The 14,396-nt window shown below is 49.8% G+C and overlaps 1 protein-coding gene across 3 annotated transcripts in view; it reads right to left on the bottom strand.

Moving 5' to 3' along the window:
• Positions 1-13,201, bottom strand: part of bab2 (bric a brac 2) — a 30,238-nt gene extending 17,037 nt beyond the window's left edge. For 2 of the 3 annotated variants that reach the window (XM_015188447.2, XM_015188448.2), the window contains exons 1-2: positions 12,816-13,200; positions 7,623-9,656 (exon numbers count right to left, since the gene is read on the bottom strand). In XM_015188447.2, coding sequence (XP_015043933.2) covers positions 7,623-9,536 — 1,914 coding nt within the window. In that variant the 5' untranslated portion in view covers positions 9,537-9,656; positions 12,816-13,200. Of the gene's footprint in view, positions 1-7,622; positions 9,657-12,800 lie in introns of all 3 variants that reach the window. The other variant, XM_033382817.1, reaches the window with a different exon arrangement.
• Positions 13,202-14,396: the final 1,195 nt, after the last annotated feature.

Raw genomic sequence — 14,396 nt, 5'->3', positions numbered from 1 at the left:
AAGGTGCCAGCTTGAGGCGGAGGCTGGCAGATACCCTGTAAAAAGCTACTCAATGACATAGACAGACGCCAGCAGTGGTGGCAGGCAGCAAGCTACACGGAAAATGACTCAGCCACATAAATTTAATTATAGCTCGGGCGCAGAATTTATTTAGTTTTGTGCCTCAGTCCATTATAAAGTAGGCAAACACACACACACACATGGTAGGAGAGGGAGCTGGAGGGGTGGGGGGGAAACATATTGCTGTGCACATTTATGTGCGATATATAAAAATATTTAATTAATTATATGGCCAGAGCGAGAGAGAGAGGGGGAGAGCGAGAGGGCATGAGACTAAACTAAAAGTATTCCTGGAAATGCGGCAAATAAATAAGCAAATAGATGGGGAAATAGATGGAGCTAGAGCTAGCAAAAGGTTGGGCTGCCTCTCCCGCAGAGCCACACCCCCCCCCCCTCGTTCCCCTCCCCTCAGTCCCCCTGTGGAGCTTTTCCAATCGGTATGGGTTGTTGGCTGGTGCGTGAGGCATTTAGAAAAAATTAGACAGCATTTAGTTTTCAATTTTTGTCGTGTTTTTAATACCGAAAATGAGCGGCGGCACACATTTGCGATTCATTTAAATTTATTGCTGCCGCTGCCGCTGCCGCTGCTGTTGCGTTTGTAATTAATAAAGTAAATTTGACCTCACAAAGATGTAGACACCAGACAGCTACAGATACAGATACAGATACAGACATAACGCAGAGATACAGAGAGAGTCTTCGGCGAAGACAGGCGACAATATGAATGAATGAATGCCAGAAGATGAGAGCCGCAGCAGAGGCAGAGGCAGAGGCAGAACCCAAATAGAGGCATGACAAACGGCTGCGAGTGCAATTAGCAGGCAGCAGGCAGCAGAAGTTGCAGATACATCTGTATCTTCTGTGGACACTGTGGCTGTGGCTGTGCCAGTGGCTGTGCCTCTAGACTGGGGCAAGTGCCTTGATAAATGTCTTTGACAGCGCAGAAAACAAACTGTGCAAATATTTGACAAAATACAACTATAAATATTGCTTAAGAATTAATGCTGCTGCTGCGTGTATCTGTTGCTGCTGCTGCCACTGCTGCCACTGCTGCATGCATCTGTCGCCTGCAGACAAATAGACGCGACGCGAGGCGACTCGACTCTCATACAGTGACACCAAAAAGTGCGTGACAAGACGCTGGGGCACAACTGTGCGCCGTGCGGCTTTTGCGGCCTGTCAGCGGCAGGCAGCAGCTTCATCTACAGATGCGGTGTGTCCGAGCAGCCAAGAACCGCATGTATCTGTATCTGCCACACACTCTCCGCGAGTAACGGTGTCAATTTAGCAACCGCAGCGTAGCGACTCTCCATCAGATGCATGCAGCATGCAGTAGGCAGCAGGCAGGGCGTGGTCAGAGGCCGCCACGAAGTTGGCTTTTGTCTTTAAGCCAGGCCAGGCCAGGCCATTTCCTTGGGGCCATGGGCCATGGGCCACAGCCAGGGCTCTCTAACGTCTGTTGACACGCCGTGTGTGCGCCGTTAAATAAATATTGAATGGAAAATGAATGTATTCGTATTCGTATTCGTATTCATTGAGTAAATATTGTAAATGCGATAGTTGCTGTTTGTCCACGAAAGAAACCGATGGTACAGCAGACCAGGGGGGGGAATGGGGCAAGGGGGAAGGGGGAAGGGTATGGGGAGTGCCTGCACTTGCATTTGCATTTTTCTGCGGCACAGCCAGGTGGCAGGTGTCTCTGGAGTGGAGTGTATCCACAAGATACACACGGCTAGACCCAATTCTTGCTAAAAAGAATGTTGCCCCCCCCCTTCGCCCTTGTGGCAGGGTATTGGGCAATGACTTTCTAAACAATTTTCTTGCCTCATAAAACTAATAAAATGCCTCAAAATGGAGTAGAGGAAAAACCCCAGAAAAAAAAGGCATTAAAAACTCGGGAAAAATGGAAACATATGTTTCGCTTTACAAATTATATATCCAATCGTAATAATTATACGCCTCAGAGCAGCAGAGGGAGAAGAGAGACAGAGAGAGAGAGGGAGAAAGGAGATAAATTCATGTGGCAGCGGCGTACCTCCGCCTCCTCGGACTCTTACATTCGGATCTTTTCTGGCCACCAAGCGGGGGTGCAACAGAAAGAACAATTGCAACGAAGGGGAAGGGGCAGGGGAAGAGAGGGAGAAGGAGAAGGAGAGGTAGAGGAATGGCTAAATTAAGAAATGCAACGAACAGGAGAAGGAGGCCTGCGGGTTGCAAGCGGGAGAATAAATAAATGAAAGAAGAAACACAGAAAACAAAAAACAACAACAACAAAAAAAAGAGAGAGAGAATTTGTTCTACGGGAAATGTACACAAAGTAATAAATATTGATGTTCCCGAAAGAGAAGGAGAGAGAGGGAGAGGGAGAGGGCAGCGAGGAGTGCAAGAACATTCCTCTTACATGTGTTTCTCCTTTCAGATACACAGATACACATCCACAAGATACATTTAATAATTCACAGATGCATTTGCAGCAGCCAGCAGCCAGCAGCAGATGTGTTAAAATTCGTAAAGTAATAAAATAACAAATCAAATGCCCGGCGCAACAAATACACAAAAGATCCATGCATCAAACGATGTGGCATGAGGGAGATGGAGCGATGGAGCGATGTGGCAGCGCAACTTCAAAGGAAAAGTCGAGTTGGTCGAAATGCCCGTGTTTACAGCCAGATGCATGCAGCAGCAGCAGCAAATGCAACATCCATCGAATGCAATCGCGGGATAAATAAACATCGAGAAAACACCCACACACACACAGACACTCTCTTGTACAAGAAATGGAGTCCGCTCCTCGATTTCGCTCACTTTGCTGCCTGCCTGCCACTGCCACTGCCACTGCCACTAATTTCACACCAAATTATGCTCCTGCCACAAGGATGCTGCCGCTGCCGCTGCTATCCGGTGAGACGCTGCCACAAAAGGATTCCCGGCCGCAGTGCCTAAGCAACTGGAAAACCCACGAGCCGCATCAGCAGCACCACCAGCGAGAGCTAGTGGAGTGTACACTGAGAGAAAAAAGGGTAGTGTCTTGAATTTATCTAGGAAAAAAGCGGAAAATTTTAGTTGGAAAATACTCTTTTTTTGGGGCTACAAATAAACTAGATTGTTTTTAAATATTCTTTTCTTTAAATATTAAAAATTACAAATAAAATATGAATATTAAATAAATTTTTCCCGAATTAATCCTGGCATAATCCCTGCAAATTTTCATACAAAGTGCATGTACATTTTCTCCCAGTGCATCCCACGCAAATCGAACCTTTCCAGCAAATTGCCTTTGCATAAAGAAGGAAACTGAAGCTTGTAGCATGCCACGCCAGTGCCTCAAGTGGCGCGGAGCCGCCAATAGTGCGGCGGCATGCACCATTATGCCCTTCGGAGGAGAGCGAGAGCGATCGCTTTGCCCGCTAAGTGCAGCACAAGGATTAGGGGGGGTTCCCCCCTTCTTTTTTTCCAGTAGTAGTTGATTGCCAAATTAGAGGCATTTACAGAGAGTCCTTTTTTACGCAGGATTTCCCCTGTTTGCCGCACACACACACACACAGACGGACGCAGATGATGAGGGTTCTTGATGCGGCACGGTGGCAGGATGGAGGCGGTGGGTAGGATTTTCGGAAACTGTTGCACAAGCATTTCCGAATTATAGCACGAATTATAATGCCATTTGTGGCAGTTGCACGTTGAAAAACTATGGGAATGTGGGGGGATAATTTTCACTCATTTGGAGTTTTCATTACTACTCTTATCTCTGGCTGCCCCTAATTGTGGCAGGCGGCAACATTGTCTTTCAGCTGTGCGCTGGCAAAAGTATCTGCAAGATGCAAGACGCGTACGTGTATCTGTATCTCTGTATCTCTGCGGCTGTGTGGCTGTGCCTGCGTTGTATCTGCTGGTTATAAATATTGTATCTCTTGAGTCTCAGATACGACTCCGTCTGCCTGCCTGCCTGTCCCTCAGCCCCTCTGCCCCTGCGTCTGTTTGTCTCTGTTTGTAATTGCGTAAACAGACTCGTACATATTTTATTTTATATTTTATTGTTTCGCTCCGCTGCGCTGCGCCATAAGGGCAGATACCTATAATTTTCTTGTGTCTCTTGTTTCTCTCTCTCTCTCAACAGCAGTGGCAGTGCCAGTGGCAGTGGCAGCAACAGAAACGGGCTATGGCAATAATAATCATCATCATCATCATCATCGTTGGAGTCATTGGAGTCGTCGTCGTCGTCGTCGACGTTGTTTTTGTCGTCATAAAGACAACAGTCGCCGCGACTGCACTAACGACGCACACACACACACACACACACACACACACAGATACAGTTACTCCCCGTGTGCGTGTGTGTGTGTAAGTGCGGAATAAATAAATAAAATGTAACAAAAGGCTGCCCAAATAAATGAAAATATAACAAAACTTAACCCAAATACAGCCATCATCATCGTCATAAGGAAAACAAATTGAGAAGGGAAACGCGAAAGAGAAAAAGAATAGAGTAGCGAAGGCTAGAGGGGAAGCAGAAGCAGGAGGAGGAGGCCCTCGAATGGAATGTAGTTTTTGAACCGAAAACCGGGGAAACATCGTAGATGGAGGATGGATGCAAAGTCCACAAAACGAGACCAATTCCGATATCAAATCAAAGACCTCAAAGGTCCTTCTCCACCCCGAGCAATAAACCAAAGAATACCTATTATTGGCCACCACTAAAGGTGGTGCATATAAAAAAAAATACAATATTTATACTATAATTACGAGTGGGCTCTTGGCACGTTGTCAGACCATGACTCTGGCCCGCTAAAATTCCCACCAGATATACGAGCATTATAAAAATTCTATTGTCCCCATACGATAATCGTTTTGGAAAGTCTCTTTATTTAAACAATCACCGTCGGCCTGTAAATCGAGGCTCAAAGATGAATTGGCCAAAAGTGCGGCTATACGGCGTTTTCACTGCGTCATTCCGGGCCCAAATCCGAGTCCGAAATGATATAGAAATAGAATTAGAAAATGCGGTGTGTGGGGATGTGTGGGGTTTGACATGGGGATCTTATCAGGTGGAAATCGACGCGACTTAAGATTACACGTACAAATAAATGTTATTATGATTATATTGTTGTATTATTTGCCCGGACTCTAGCTCCGGCGATAAGATCTATGTGGGTTTACAGCCCCCCCCATTTGTCCATCGCCAGGGCCATAAAATAAATTACTTATTTATTTCGAGTGGCCCCGCCACAAAGCGACACGAAATTCCCTCTTTCCACATACATATATACATTTTGTACATAATAAAAATATACAAAAAAAAACAACAAAAAATGCCAAGAACAATTGCTGCAACATTTTATGGCGGGACTCTGTGGGCCCCCACAAAAAACTAAAGAAATTATCGAAATTGGCTCGTAAATTATAGAATTCTCATATATAATTCCCATTCCAATTGCGGCACTTTGCCTTACGAAATCCTTTAATCTTTACTGGTTACGGGGGGAGGGGTAGGGGACAGGGGCAAGGGGCAGGGGGCTCTTACATGCCGTGTTTTTTTATGTGTGTGGCAGATAAGAGGGACTTTTCCACTCTCCTCCTATGTAAAACCCATCGGAACATAAATTTGATTTATTTCCAAGACTCTCGAATCAATCAAAATGAGCCTCTAATGAGCCCCAAAGACCCGCCGCACCGCACAGGAAAGACCGCAGCTCTCAGGTCTGGGAGATTCTCACGCTGGCCCCAGACCTTTCCCAGACCCATTTCCTCTTCAAGCCACCTGCTTAGCATATAGCCCAAATTATGACTAATATTTGGGAGACAAAGAGCAGAGCAGAGCAGAGAGCAGAGCAGAGCACAAGTTTTCCACACACTTCAGGCAATTTCCAGTAATTTTCTTTAGCAAAAACAATTGGCAAAGGCACAGAGAGCACAAAAGTACAAAAGAAGTGGAAGAAAAGGAAAAGTAAATACAAGAAAAAGTCAAGGAACTCTCGCCCGAGATGGAGCCATCTACTTGCTACATTTTGCTGAATGCTGGGTTGCCACAATGCTGCGTGTGTGTCTCCTCACTCTCTGGCGCTCTCGGCATGTCTGTGTGTTCTCTCTCTCTCCCTCTCTCTCTCTTTGTGTGACGTTCTGTGAATGAAAGTTTTTCGGCCGGAAGTTGGGGGGCACCAGCCAGCACCAGAGAGAGAGAGCAGCCCTCTCTCAGAAGCAAGACACTCTATTAAGTAACAGGCTCTCAGCGCTCTCCCCCTCAGACACCCCACACGCACCATCCATCGTCGTCGTCGTCGTCATCGTCTGTCTTGAGTCTATATATTTTTTGGCACACACCGAAAGGGGGCTTCCCTCAGTGACGTCGCCACAGATTTTCGGGGCATGTCGGGGGGTGGGGCATGCCACTGCGAAAACTTCTTCAAGTCTCTGTGTGTGTGTGTGTGTGTTTTTTTGTTTTTATTACCCGAACGAGCGGGCGAACGAGCGTACATTTCTTCTTGATTTTATTTCTCATTTCATTTCAATAAATTAACACAAGAAATTCGAGTAAATTGTGTGCAAAAAGATAGCAAACAGGGAGCGGCGACCATCCATTCGCCTAGTCGTAAAAGGGAAAAGGTTTCTCCTCCTTTGTCTTCAGGCGGAGGAGGAGGAGGAGTGGGTGGGTGGGTGGTGAGGGCCAGATCACTGGTACGAATGCACCTTCGGAGGAGAGTCAAGCGTTTCGGTGGAGCTGAAGAATCCATCTCGAATCTCGGGGGGAGACACACATTAGGCCACAATTATTTTGCAAATCAAATGCACGAGACGCAACACACAACAAATCAAATATTTGTCTGCGACTTTTGTTTGCATTTGCCATCAATTTTTATGGCAATTGTTTATAATTTTGTTGATTCTTCTCCCGCCAAAGCCCCCTCCTGCCCCGCCCTCCCTCTCCTCTTTTGCCGCTTCTGTGTGCCCCACATCGTTGCTGTGAGTTGTCTTTGGCATTTTGTATGCCCTGGCCGCGTGCATTGTGCAATTTTCGTCATTAGCATTAAATGTTGTTGAATTGTTGAATTATTTTTCAAGTCGCTGACGCACTTAATGTCTCTCGACCCTGCCCCCCCCCCGTGCCCCTCCCCCCCTGCCCCTCCCTGTTGTCTCTTTAGTAAACTGCTTCTTATACAAATAGAAAATCAGCTTTAATTTGCAATCTAATAGAAATAACAAGACTCGCATCGCATTCGAGGTAAAGACTCTCTCGCGTAAGTCGCTTAAGTCGCCAAAGTCGTTGTCGATTCGATTGTTGTTGTTGTTGCTGTTGCTGTTGTTGTTGCTGTGGAGGTAAATGCTAAAATGCATTTCGTTAATATGCATGCACTCGTTGCACTGCCTGCCCGTCTGCCTGTCCGCCCGGGCGTATGCGCATTATGTAAAGAGCTTTTTCTTCGGTGTGGCGCATGCCCCCTGAGGTCAAGCAGAAAACCCAAGGAATGGGAACACTTAGAACACACATGTCTACCCACCCATCTATGGCATACATATATCTTGTATCTTGTATCTTTCTATTCGAAAAGTATCTACAGATCACTTACCCTCTCTTCTTCGCGTATCATTTCGGCAATTTCCGGCTTGATTTCCATGTCATCGTGATGCGACGAGCCCACCGACGAGGCAGAGGGCACCGAGCCCCCCACCGCACCGCTGGCCGGGGCAGCGGCGGCGCCGCCTCCATTGCCGCCCGCTGCAGCGGCCGCCAGGGCGCTGGCCATCGCATGCGAGTGGGCCAATTGGTGCTGGGCCGCCAACTGTTGGGCGGCTGCCGCCGCCGCATGGTGATGCATGGCCGGTGGTGGGGCCTGCTGGGGCACAGCGGCGGCGGCATGATGTGCGGCAGCGGCCACTGCGGCGGCCATGTGCGGGGGCAGCGAGGACTGCGATCCGCCCGACGATCCCCCGCCAGTGGGCGAGTGGAGCAGGGCTCCGGCCGAGCTGCCGTTGCTGCCCGAGGGATGGTGGTGCTGGTGCTGGTGCTGGTGCTGGTGGTGGGGTGGCGGTGAGCAGCTGCGGGCCGCTGTGCGGTACGTGCCCGCCGAGGAGGAGGAGGCCGCCGACGAGGACGATGTGCCCACGGCGGCCGTTCCCACCGTGGAGGAGGAGGTTCCTCCGGAGCTGCTGCTCGAGGCCGAGGACGAGGTGCCTGTGCCCGTGAGGAGGTGCGCCTGCAGCGACTGGGGGTTCGGGGAGGCGAAGGGATTCCTTACGATCGTCGATGTGGGCTGGCTCTGGCCGCTGGGCGTGACGGCCGTCCGCGGCGACGCCTCGGACTCCACGTCGGGGCGGAGGGTCTCGCCATGCAACGGACTGGGCGTGGCATAGTTGCCGTCCCGCGAGCGCTTCCTCTGCCGCTGGTTGAGGTCCAGGGCGGTGTCCGCCATGAGTCGGGCCCGCTTCGGCTCGGGGTCCTCGTGGTCCTGCCGCAAGATGGCGGCCGCCAGCTCCTCGTCCTCCTCTTCGTCCTCCCCGTAGACGGACATCCGCTGATCGGGGAGCATGGGGTGCGCGGAGGCGCCGTCGCGACTGGCGCCGGCACTCACCTCGGCCAGGCCGCGGATCTTCAGGGTCTCGGCGACCTTCAGCAGAGGATTGATCTGGTCCTGGCACACGTTGATCTCCCCCTTGTACATGAACTCGACGAGGGCCTTGAGGTCCGACCAGTGGACATCCCGCATGATGATGATCGGATGCTGGCAGGGATTGTCGTAGAACAGGGCCTGGAAGTACGGCGAACAGGCGGAGAGCACCATTTTGTGGGCCTTGATCGACTGCCCCTCGCAGGAGAGGGTCACGTCCACGAAGGACTCGCTCTGCAGCAGCTCGTCGAAGACGTTCGTCAGATTCGACTGGTAGTTGTTCCACCGCAGGCAGAACTGCTGGTTGTCCGTGGCGCCTCCGCTCACGGGCGGCAGTCGCCGCCTGGCGGGCGCCACTTTCTGGTCGGGCTGGATCGCCTTCACGGGAGTCCGCTCCGCCGATCCGCGACCCGGCGATGTCTGTCCGAATTCGAAGAGGGCGGCTGCCGCCAGCTTGTGGCTGGCCTGCGGCTGTGGCGACACCGGCAGCGATCGCGACTTCTTTGCCTCCAGTTGGAGGCGCAGCTCGGGATCGTCGGGATCCCGCAGTCCCACCACTTCGCTGGAGGTCAGGGGCCTCGGTGGCGGTGTCAATGGTGGATCTTTGATCAGATTTTGCTTTGGTTCCGCTGCCTCCTCGTCCATATCGGCCGCTGCCTTCTCTGTGGCAGGGCCAGTGGCTGTGGCCTGTGTCCCTGTGGCTGCCTCCTCCTCTTCGTGGCAGGAGGACTTGGTGTCCCCGTCGTTCTGGGTGGCTGCCTCCGGCGCCCCCTTGGGCTCCTCTGTGGCCGTGGCCATTGTGTAGTCGTTGGCCTCGCAGTCGCCGCCGCTCTCTGACTTTATTTCAAAGTCCATTATCTGCTTGGTCATGTCCATGATGTGGATAGTTTGCTGTGGCAGAGGGTTCACTGTACTTGTGGCTGGCTAGCTGGCTGCTCAAAACATCTTTGAATGCTGCAGCTCTCTGGGTTCTGTGCTGGCAACGGTTTTCGAGCCCTGCAAGGTAGTGGGGAAGGGGAAAAATGTCATTAAATGTCTCTGGAATAGAATCACATTTTCTTATTGTATATTTAATGGAATTAACAATTGATTTTTCAACCCACCCTCCCTCCATCGCCCAGTAAGGGAATCTCTCTGTATCCGTATTTGTATCTCTCTGAGTCATAATTCTATTAAATAAGCCTATTAATCTTGCCCCTGCCCCCAGCCGCTGCCCCCCAGCCTACTGCCTACCCCCATCTGTGCGGAATATTTCCATGAATTTCTATTAATTTATGTTTGGAATTCGGCCTGTGCGAAATGTGCTTTATTAGCTAAAAGCTAAGCACACATTTATTTATGTTTAATTTCGGCTTAATTTATATTACTCTCCTCGTACTGTGGAAGCCTCCCCCCCTCCCCGCCTGCCCACCCTGCCACAATTATTTGCTGCACTCTACTGTACTTTAGTGCTTTCTGTGGCTCTGTTTTCTCCACCAAAACGATTGTTGTACCTGCTGTATCTACATATATATCTATATCTATATCTATTTATTTGTACTTTCAGTGGCAGAGCGGTAGGTAGGTATGTATGTATGTACTTCCCTGCGCACATAGATTTATATTTAATTAAATATTATTATTTATGGCTGTGACGAGAGAGAGGGAGCGAGAGAGGGAGAGAGCAGGGAGCGGCTGGTAGCCCCGCAAGTAATTATTATATTTATTTAAATATGTATTATTCTCCTCCTTTATTTTTTTTTGTTGTATAATTTTAATTTATTTCGAATTTGTGCGGGCAGCGGGGAGGGTAGCGGCGGAGTAAAGACTCTGGAGGAGGGAGGGGGGCGGTAGTATTTGTTGTGCCTTTCGGGGTGGAAATGTTGCTTTTGCTTTTGCTTTTGCTGCCGTTTCTGCCATCAAATTTAATTATATTTATTATTATTGTTATTATAATTCTGCTTTTGCTGCTTTTGCTGCTGCTTTTTCTTATTCGTTCCGTTGCTACTTTTATGTTTATTATTATTTCATTCCAATTAAATCTTGCGGCTGACGCGACGCGACGCGACGCGACTCCACGAAATGCTATGCCACACGGAGTCGATGTCGTCGCCTGTTATTTCTATACCCTTTTTGTCAGATAACCAGAGAGAGAGGGAGATAGAGAGAGCGATAGAGGAAGGGTATTATGCCTTTGGGCAGATGTTTGAGACACACAGAGAAAGGAAACGGAGGGACAATGGCTACTTCTTGGCCTGAATTCCAACACAAACGGAGGCCCAAGGGATCTCCCCTTGGCAACGATCATTTTTCTAGGGTATCCAGTACTTCGATCACTCCGTCTTGGCCTGTTTTTGGTGTGTTTTTGTATTTATTGTTTGCTGGAGAACCAGAAACCGAACCAGAGATGGTGCACACAACCGGAGACGGAGTCTCGTGTCGAGGGACCACTCCTGCCCCACCCCCCCCCCACTCCACCCCCCCGCGAAAATAAGAAAATACTCGCTCTCCCTCTCTCCTGCCCCCCAGTCTCCTCTCTTTCGCTCTTTCTCTCCTTTCTCTGTCTTTGTTTGGGGCTCCTTCCGCTTTTTCCTTTTCGCCTTTTTGGCAACTTTTGGTTTATTGTTATGGCACTTCCCGCCCCCCCCCTGCGCCCTGCGCCCTGCGCCCCACCCCCCTCACTGTGCCACTCATTTATTCATGTGTCTGCCACACTGCCATGCCACGCATTAAATTTGATGATTCTTTTTTGGACAAAAGTCAGCGCCCAAAAATAAATAAATAACAAAAATAAATGAATAAATTGCCTAAATGCAGAAAGCCTGAGACTGAGACTGAGACTGAGACTCCGACTGCCACTGAGACAAAAACTTGTGGAATAGTGGAATTTTCGGCGAAAACTAAGCACAAAATTTTTGTGGCGGAGTGGAATTTTTTTATGAACTTGTTTTCTTGGAAATCTGTATTTTCAATTTTCGTATCAATTTTTTTTGTGTTTGTGTTTTCTTTTTGTTTGCCAATTGCTTGGGCACTTCCTGTTGTGGCATCTCAGGAGCTGCCGCCTCTCCCTCTTCCCCTCTTCCCCTCCCTCTTACTCTTATTTATTTCTCTTCTTTTTTTCTATATATATATATTTTGGATAAATAATTTATGTCAGAAAATGGGAAACATGGCAACGGCAACGAAACAACTTTTCCTCTGAGCTTTTCAATTATTTATTATTATATATATTTTTTTTTTTAGTTATTTATTTAATTTATTTTCGCTTGGGTTCTCATCTGCACGTGGATGGGGAAGGGGGGGAGGCACACACACACATACGCAGGGGGGCAACGAAGGAACGGAAGGCACTTTTATATATATTTTATATTGTATTTATTTATTAACGCTTATTTATTATTTATGCAGTCTGTAATAAATTACACAAGCGGCTGCCACTTCTCTACCAGCTGCTGCTGCCACAGAATTGTGCTGCCGTGTTTCGTGTCTGTGTCTGCCGTCTGTGCCTCTGCCTCTGCCTCTGGCTCTGCCTCTGCTCTCCTACGAACTCTGTGTGGTACGTGGAAAACTGTTTACAAAACTGTTTTTGGCGCGTGCCACCATGCCACCCCACTCGGACGGAGGACAGAGGACGGGGGGTGCTGCTGCTGCTGCTGCTGCTCGGAAAAGTTGCTTCTCCTTCGCGTAAGTTTTCTGAATTCCTGGGCTCCCAACTTTGGGGCATAAGATGGAGGAGGCAGCAACGGCAACAGCAACAACACTTTTTACGACCTTTTTGGGTGGGTGTGGATTGTGTGCTCTGTGGCAGGGACTGTGGCGGGTGCGGGTGCGGGCTCGGGTGGATTGTGTTATAAATTAATAAATTACAATTTCTTTGGGGAGAAGAAGCCGAGCAAAATGCGCGGAAAATTGTGCGACGCCACTTGATAATGTAAGAAAGGAAAATCGATTTTCATGCAGTCGACTATTAAGTGCACCCACCGTCCCCTCACCATCCCCTCACCGTCCCCTCACCGTCTCTCACCGTCCCTTACCGTCCCTCAGTCGTCCCTCTCCGACTCTGTCATTTGTCATTTGTCATAAATAAAACACCATCATTATCATAATAATCGCCAGCACAAGAAAAAAAAGCGGAACAAACAAAAAAAATAGAGAACATACAACAGTTGCACGTACACTTTTGAGGCGCCTCTGGGTGTCGATTGGTTGCTGCGGATCGCTTGCGGATCGCCTGGAGTTCCGTTTAATCGGCCAAAGACTTAATCGGAATATTTCACCACTTATATTTCTAGTGTTTTTTTTTTGCGTTGTTGTTGTTGTTGCTTTGTTGTTGTTGTTGTTGTTGTGCTTTGATCACTGCATGCAACAAATGCTGGCTGCAACTTTCGGTTGCCACTCTGTTGTCACTGTTGCACGGTTTCGTTCTCTTGTGTTCTATTGTTGTTTTTGTTGTTGTTGTTGCGCCCCAGAAAACGTTGCACTCACGGCGAAAGTTGAAATTCGAATGAACTCGCGTTGTGTCGGCCGCCTCGTGCAATGAATGAAACTCGAGACTGCTGCCACAGCGGCGTCGCAGTCGGCGCGAACGGCGCCGCCAGCGCTGTGTCTGGCCGTCTCGCCGCAGCCACCCCCCCGGCCCAGCGCAGCGGGCCAGAAGAGAGCCAGCGAGCGCCCGAAGAGAGCGCCGGCGTCGTTTCCGTCGTCGTCGCATTCCGGTTTGTGCGGCGAATTCGTTCGTCTGGCATTTCGTAAGAGAGCGCCCTGCCGAAGGCCCAGAGAGAGGGCGAGGGCTGCGGAGAGGATTTCTCTTCGGCCTCGCTTGAGGTTTTATGATCGGAGCATCCCAAGGGGATCTCCAATGGGGGGGAGGGGTAGGTCCAAGATCTGCCTTGGACAAGTCTCCAAGTGGCAGGCAATCCGTGGCATCCATTGGCACTTCCCAATCGAAGCTTAGCTGCAACCCCCCCTGCTGCCACAATCGAAGCCTCCTCCAGGAGGGAAAAGAAAAACTATGCCTACGCAACCAAAGAGGGGGAGGGGGCACGCACCCGGCACCCGGCACCTGCTACTGCTGCTGCTGCTGCACTTGCACCTTGGCCCACAGACCCGAGGAGTGGCGGAGCGGATCGCAGCTTCTAGGCCGAAGGAAAGAGAGACGCGGGAACGGCCGGCCAATGTCCAGTAAGAAGTGCTGCTGCCGCCTGCCAACCCCTCTGGCATCTGGCATCCGGCATCCGGCATCGTCTCCAGCCATTCATCCAGCATGGGGCAGCCACATCGTGAGGTGAGGCGCATGGGGCTGTTGCTTAGACCCAAAACTATGGCCATGCAAAAAAGAGCAGAAAGAGAAAAACTACTGGAAAGCCAGCGCGAGACGGCACGACTTGGCCACGCCCCCGAATGTTGGCCATCAGGCAGCCAATGCCATGGGTGCGAGCGAGTGCGCAAGCTTAGTTGGTGCTCCCTCCGAAGCGCCAGAGAGTGGGTGCGGCGAGGGGGAGGGGCGGTGGGCACCAGGGCCCCCCAATCGAAACAACAAAAAAAACGCAAAAAGACGAAGCGAACGAAACGAAACGAAACGAAACGAATGGAGCCGAAGCGCTCTCTCTCTGTCTCTGTCTCTCTGTCTCTGTCTCTCTCTCTCGCTAGCTCTTGCTCTCCCTCTCTCTCTATCACTCACTCTCTCGCTCGCTCTCTCTTCTGTCTTCTTGCCATTTGGCCTTTGGTGTTGTTGCTGCTGCTGGTGCTGCATGCCTC

Source organism: Drosophila pseudoobscura, chromosome X (assembly GCF_009870125.1).
Source record: "Drosophila pseudoobscura strain MV-25-SWS-2005 chromosome X, UCI_Dpse_MV25, whole genome shotgun sequence".
NCBI classification, from domain to species: Eukaryota; Metazoa; Arthropoda; class Insecta; order Diptera; family Drosophilidae; genus Drosophila; species Drosophila pseudoobscura.
This window is presented reverse-complemented; position numbering and strand designations above follow the sequence as displayed.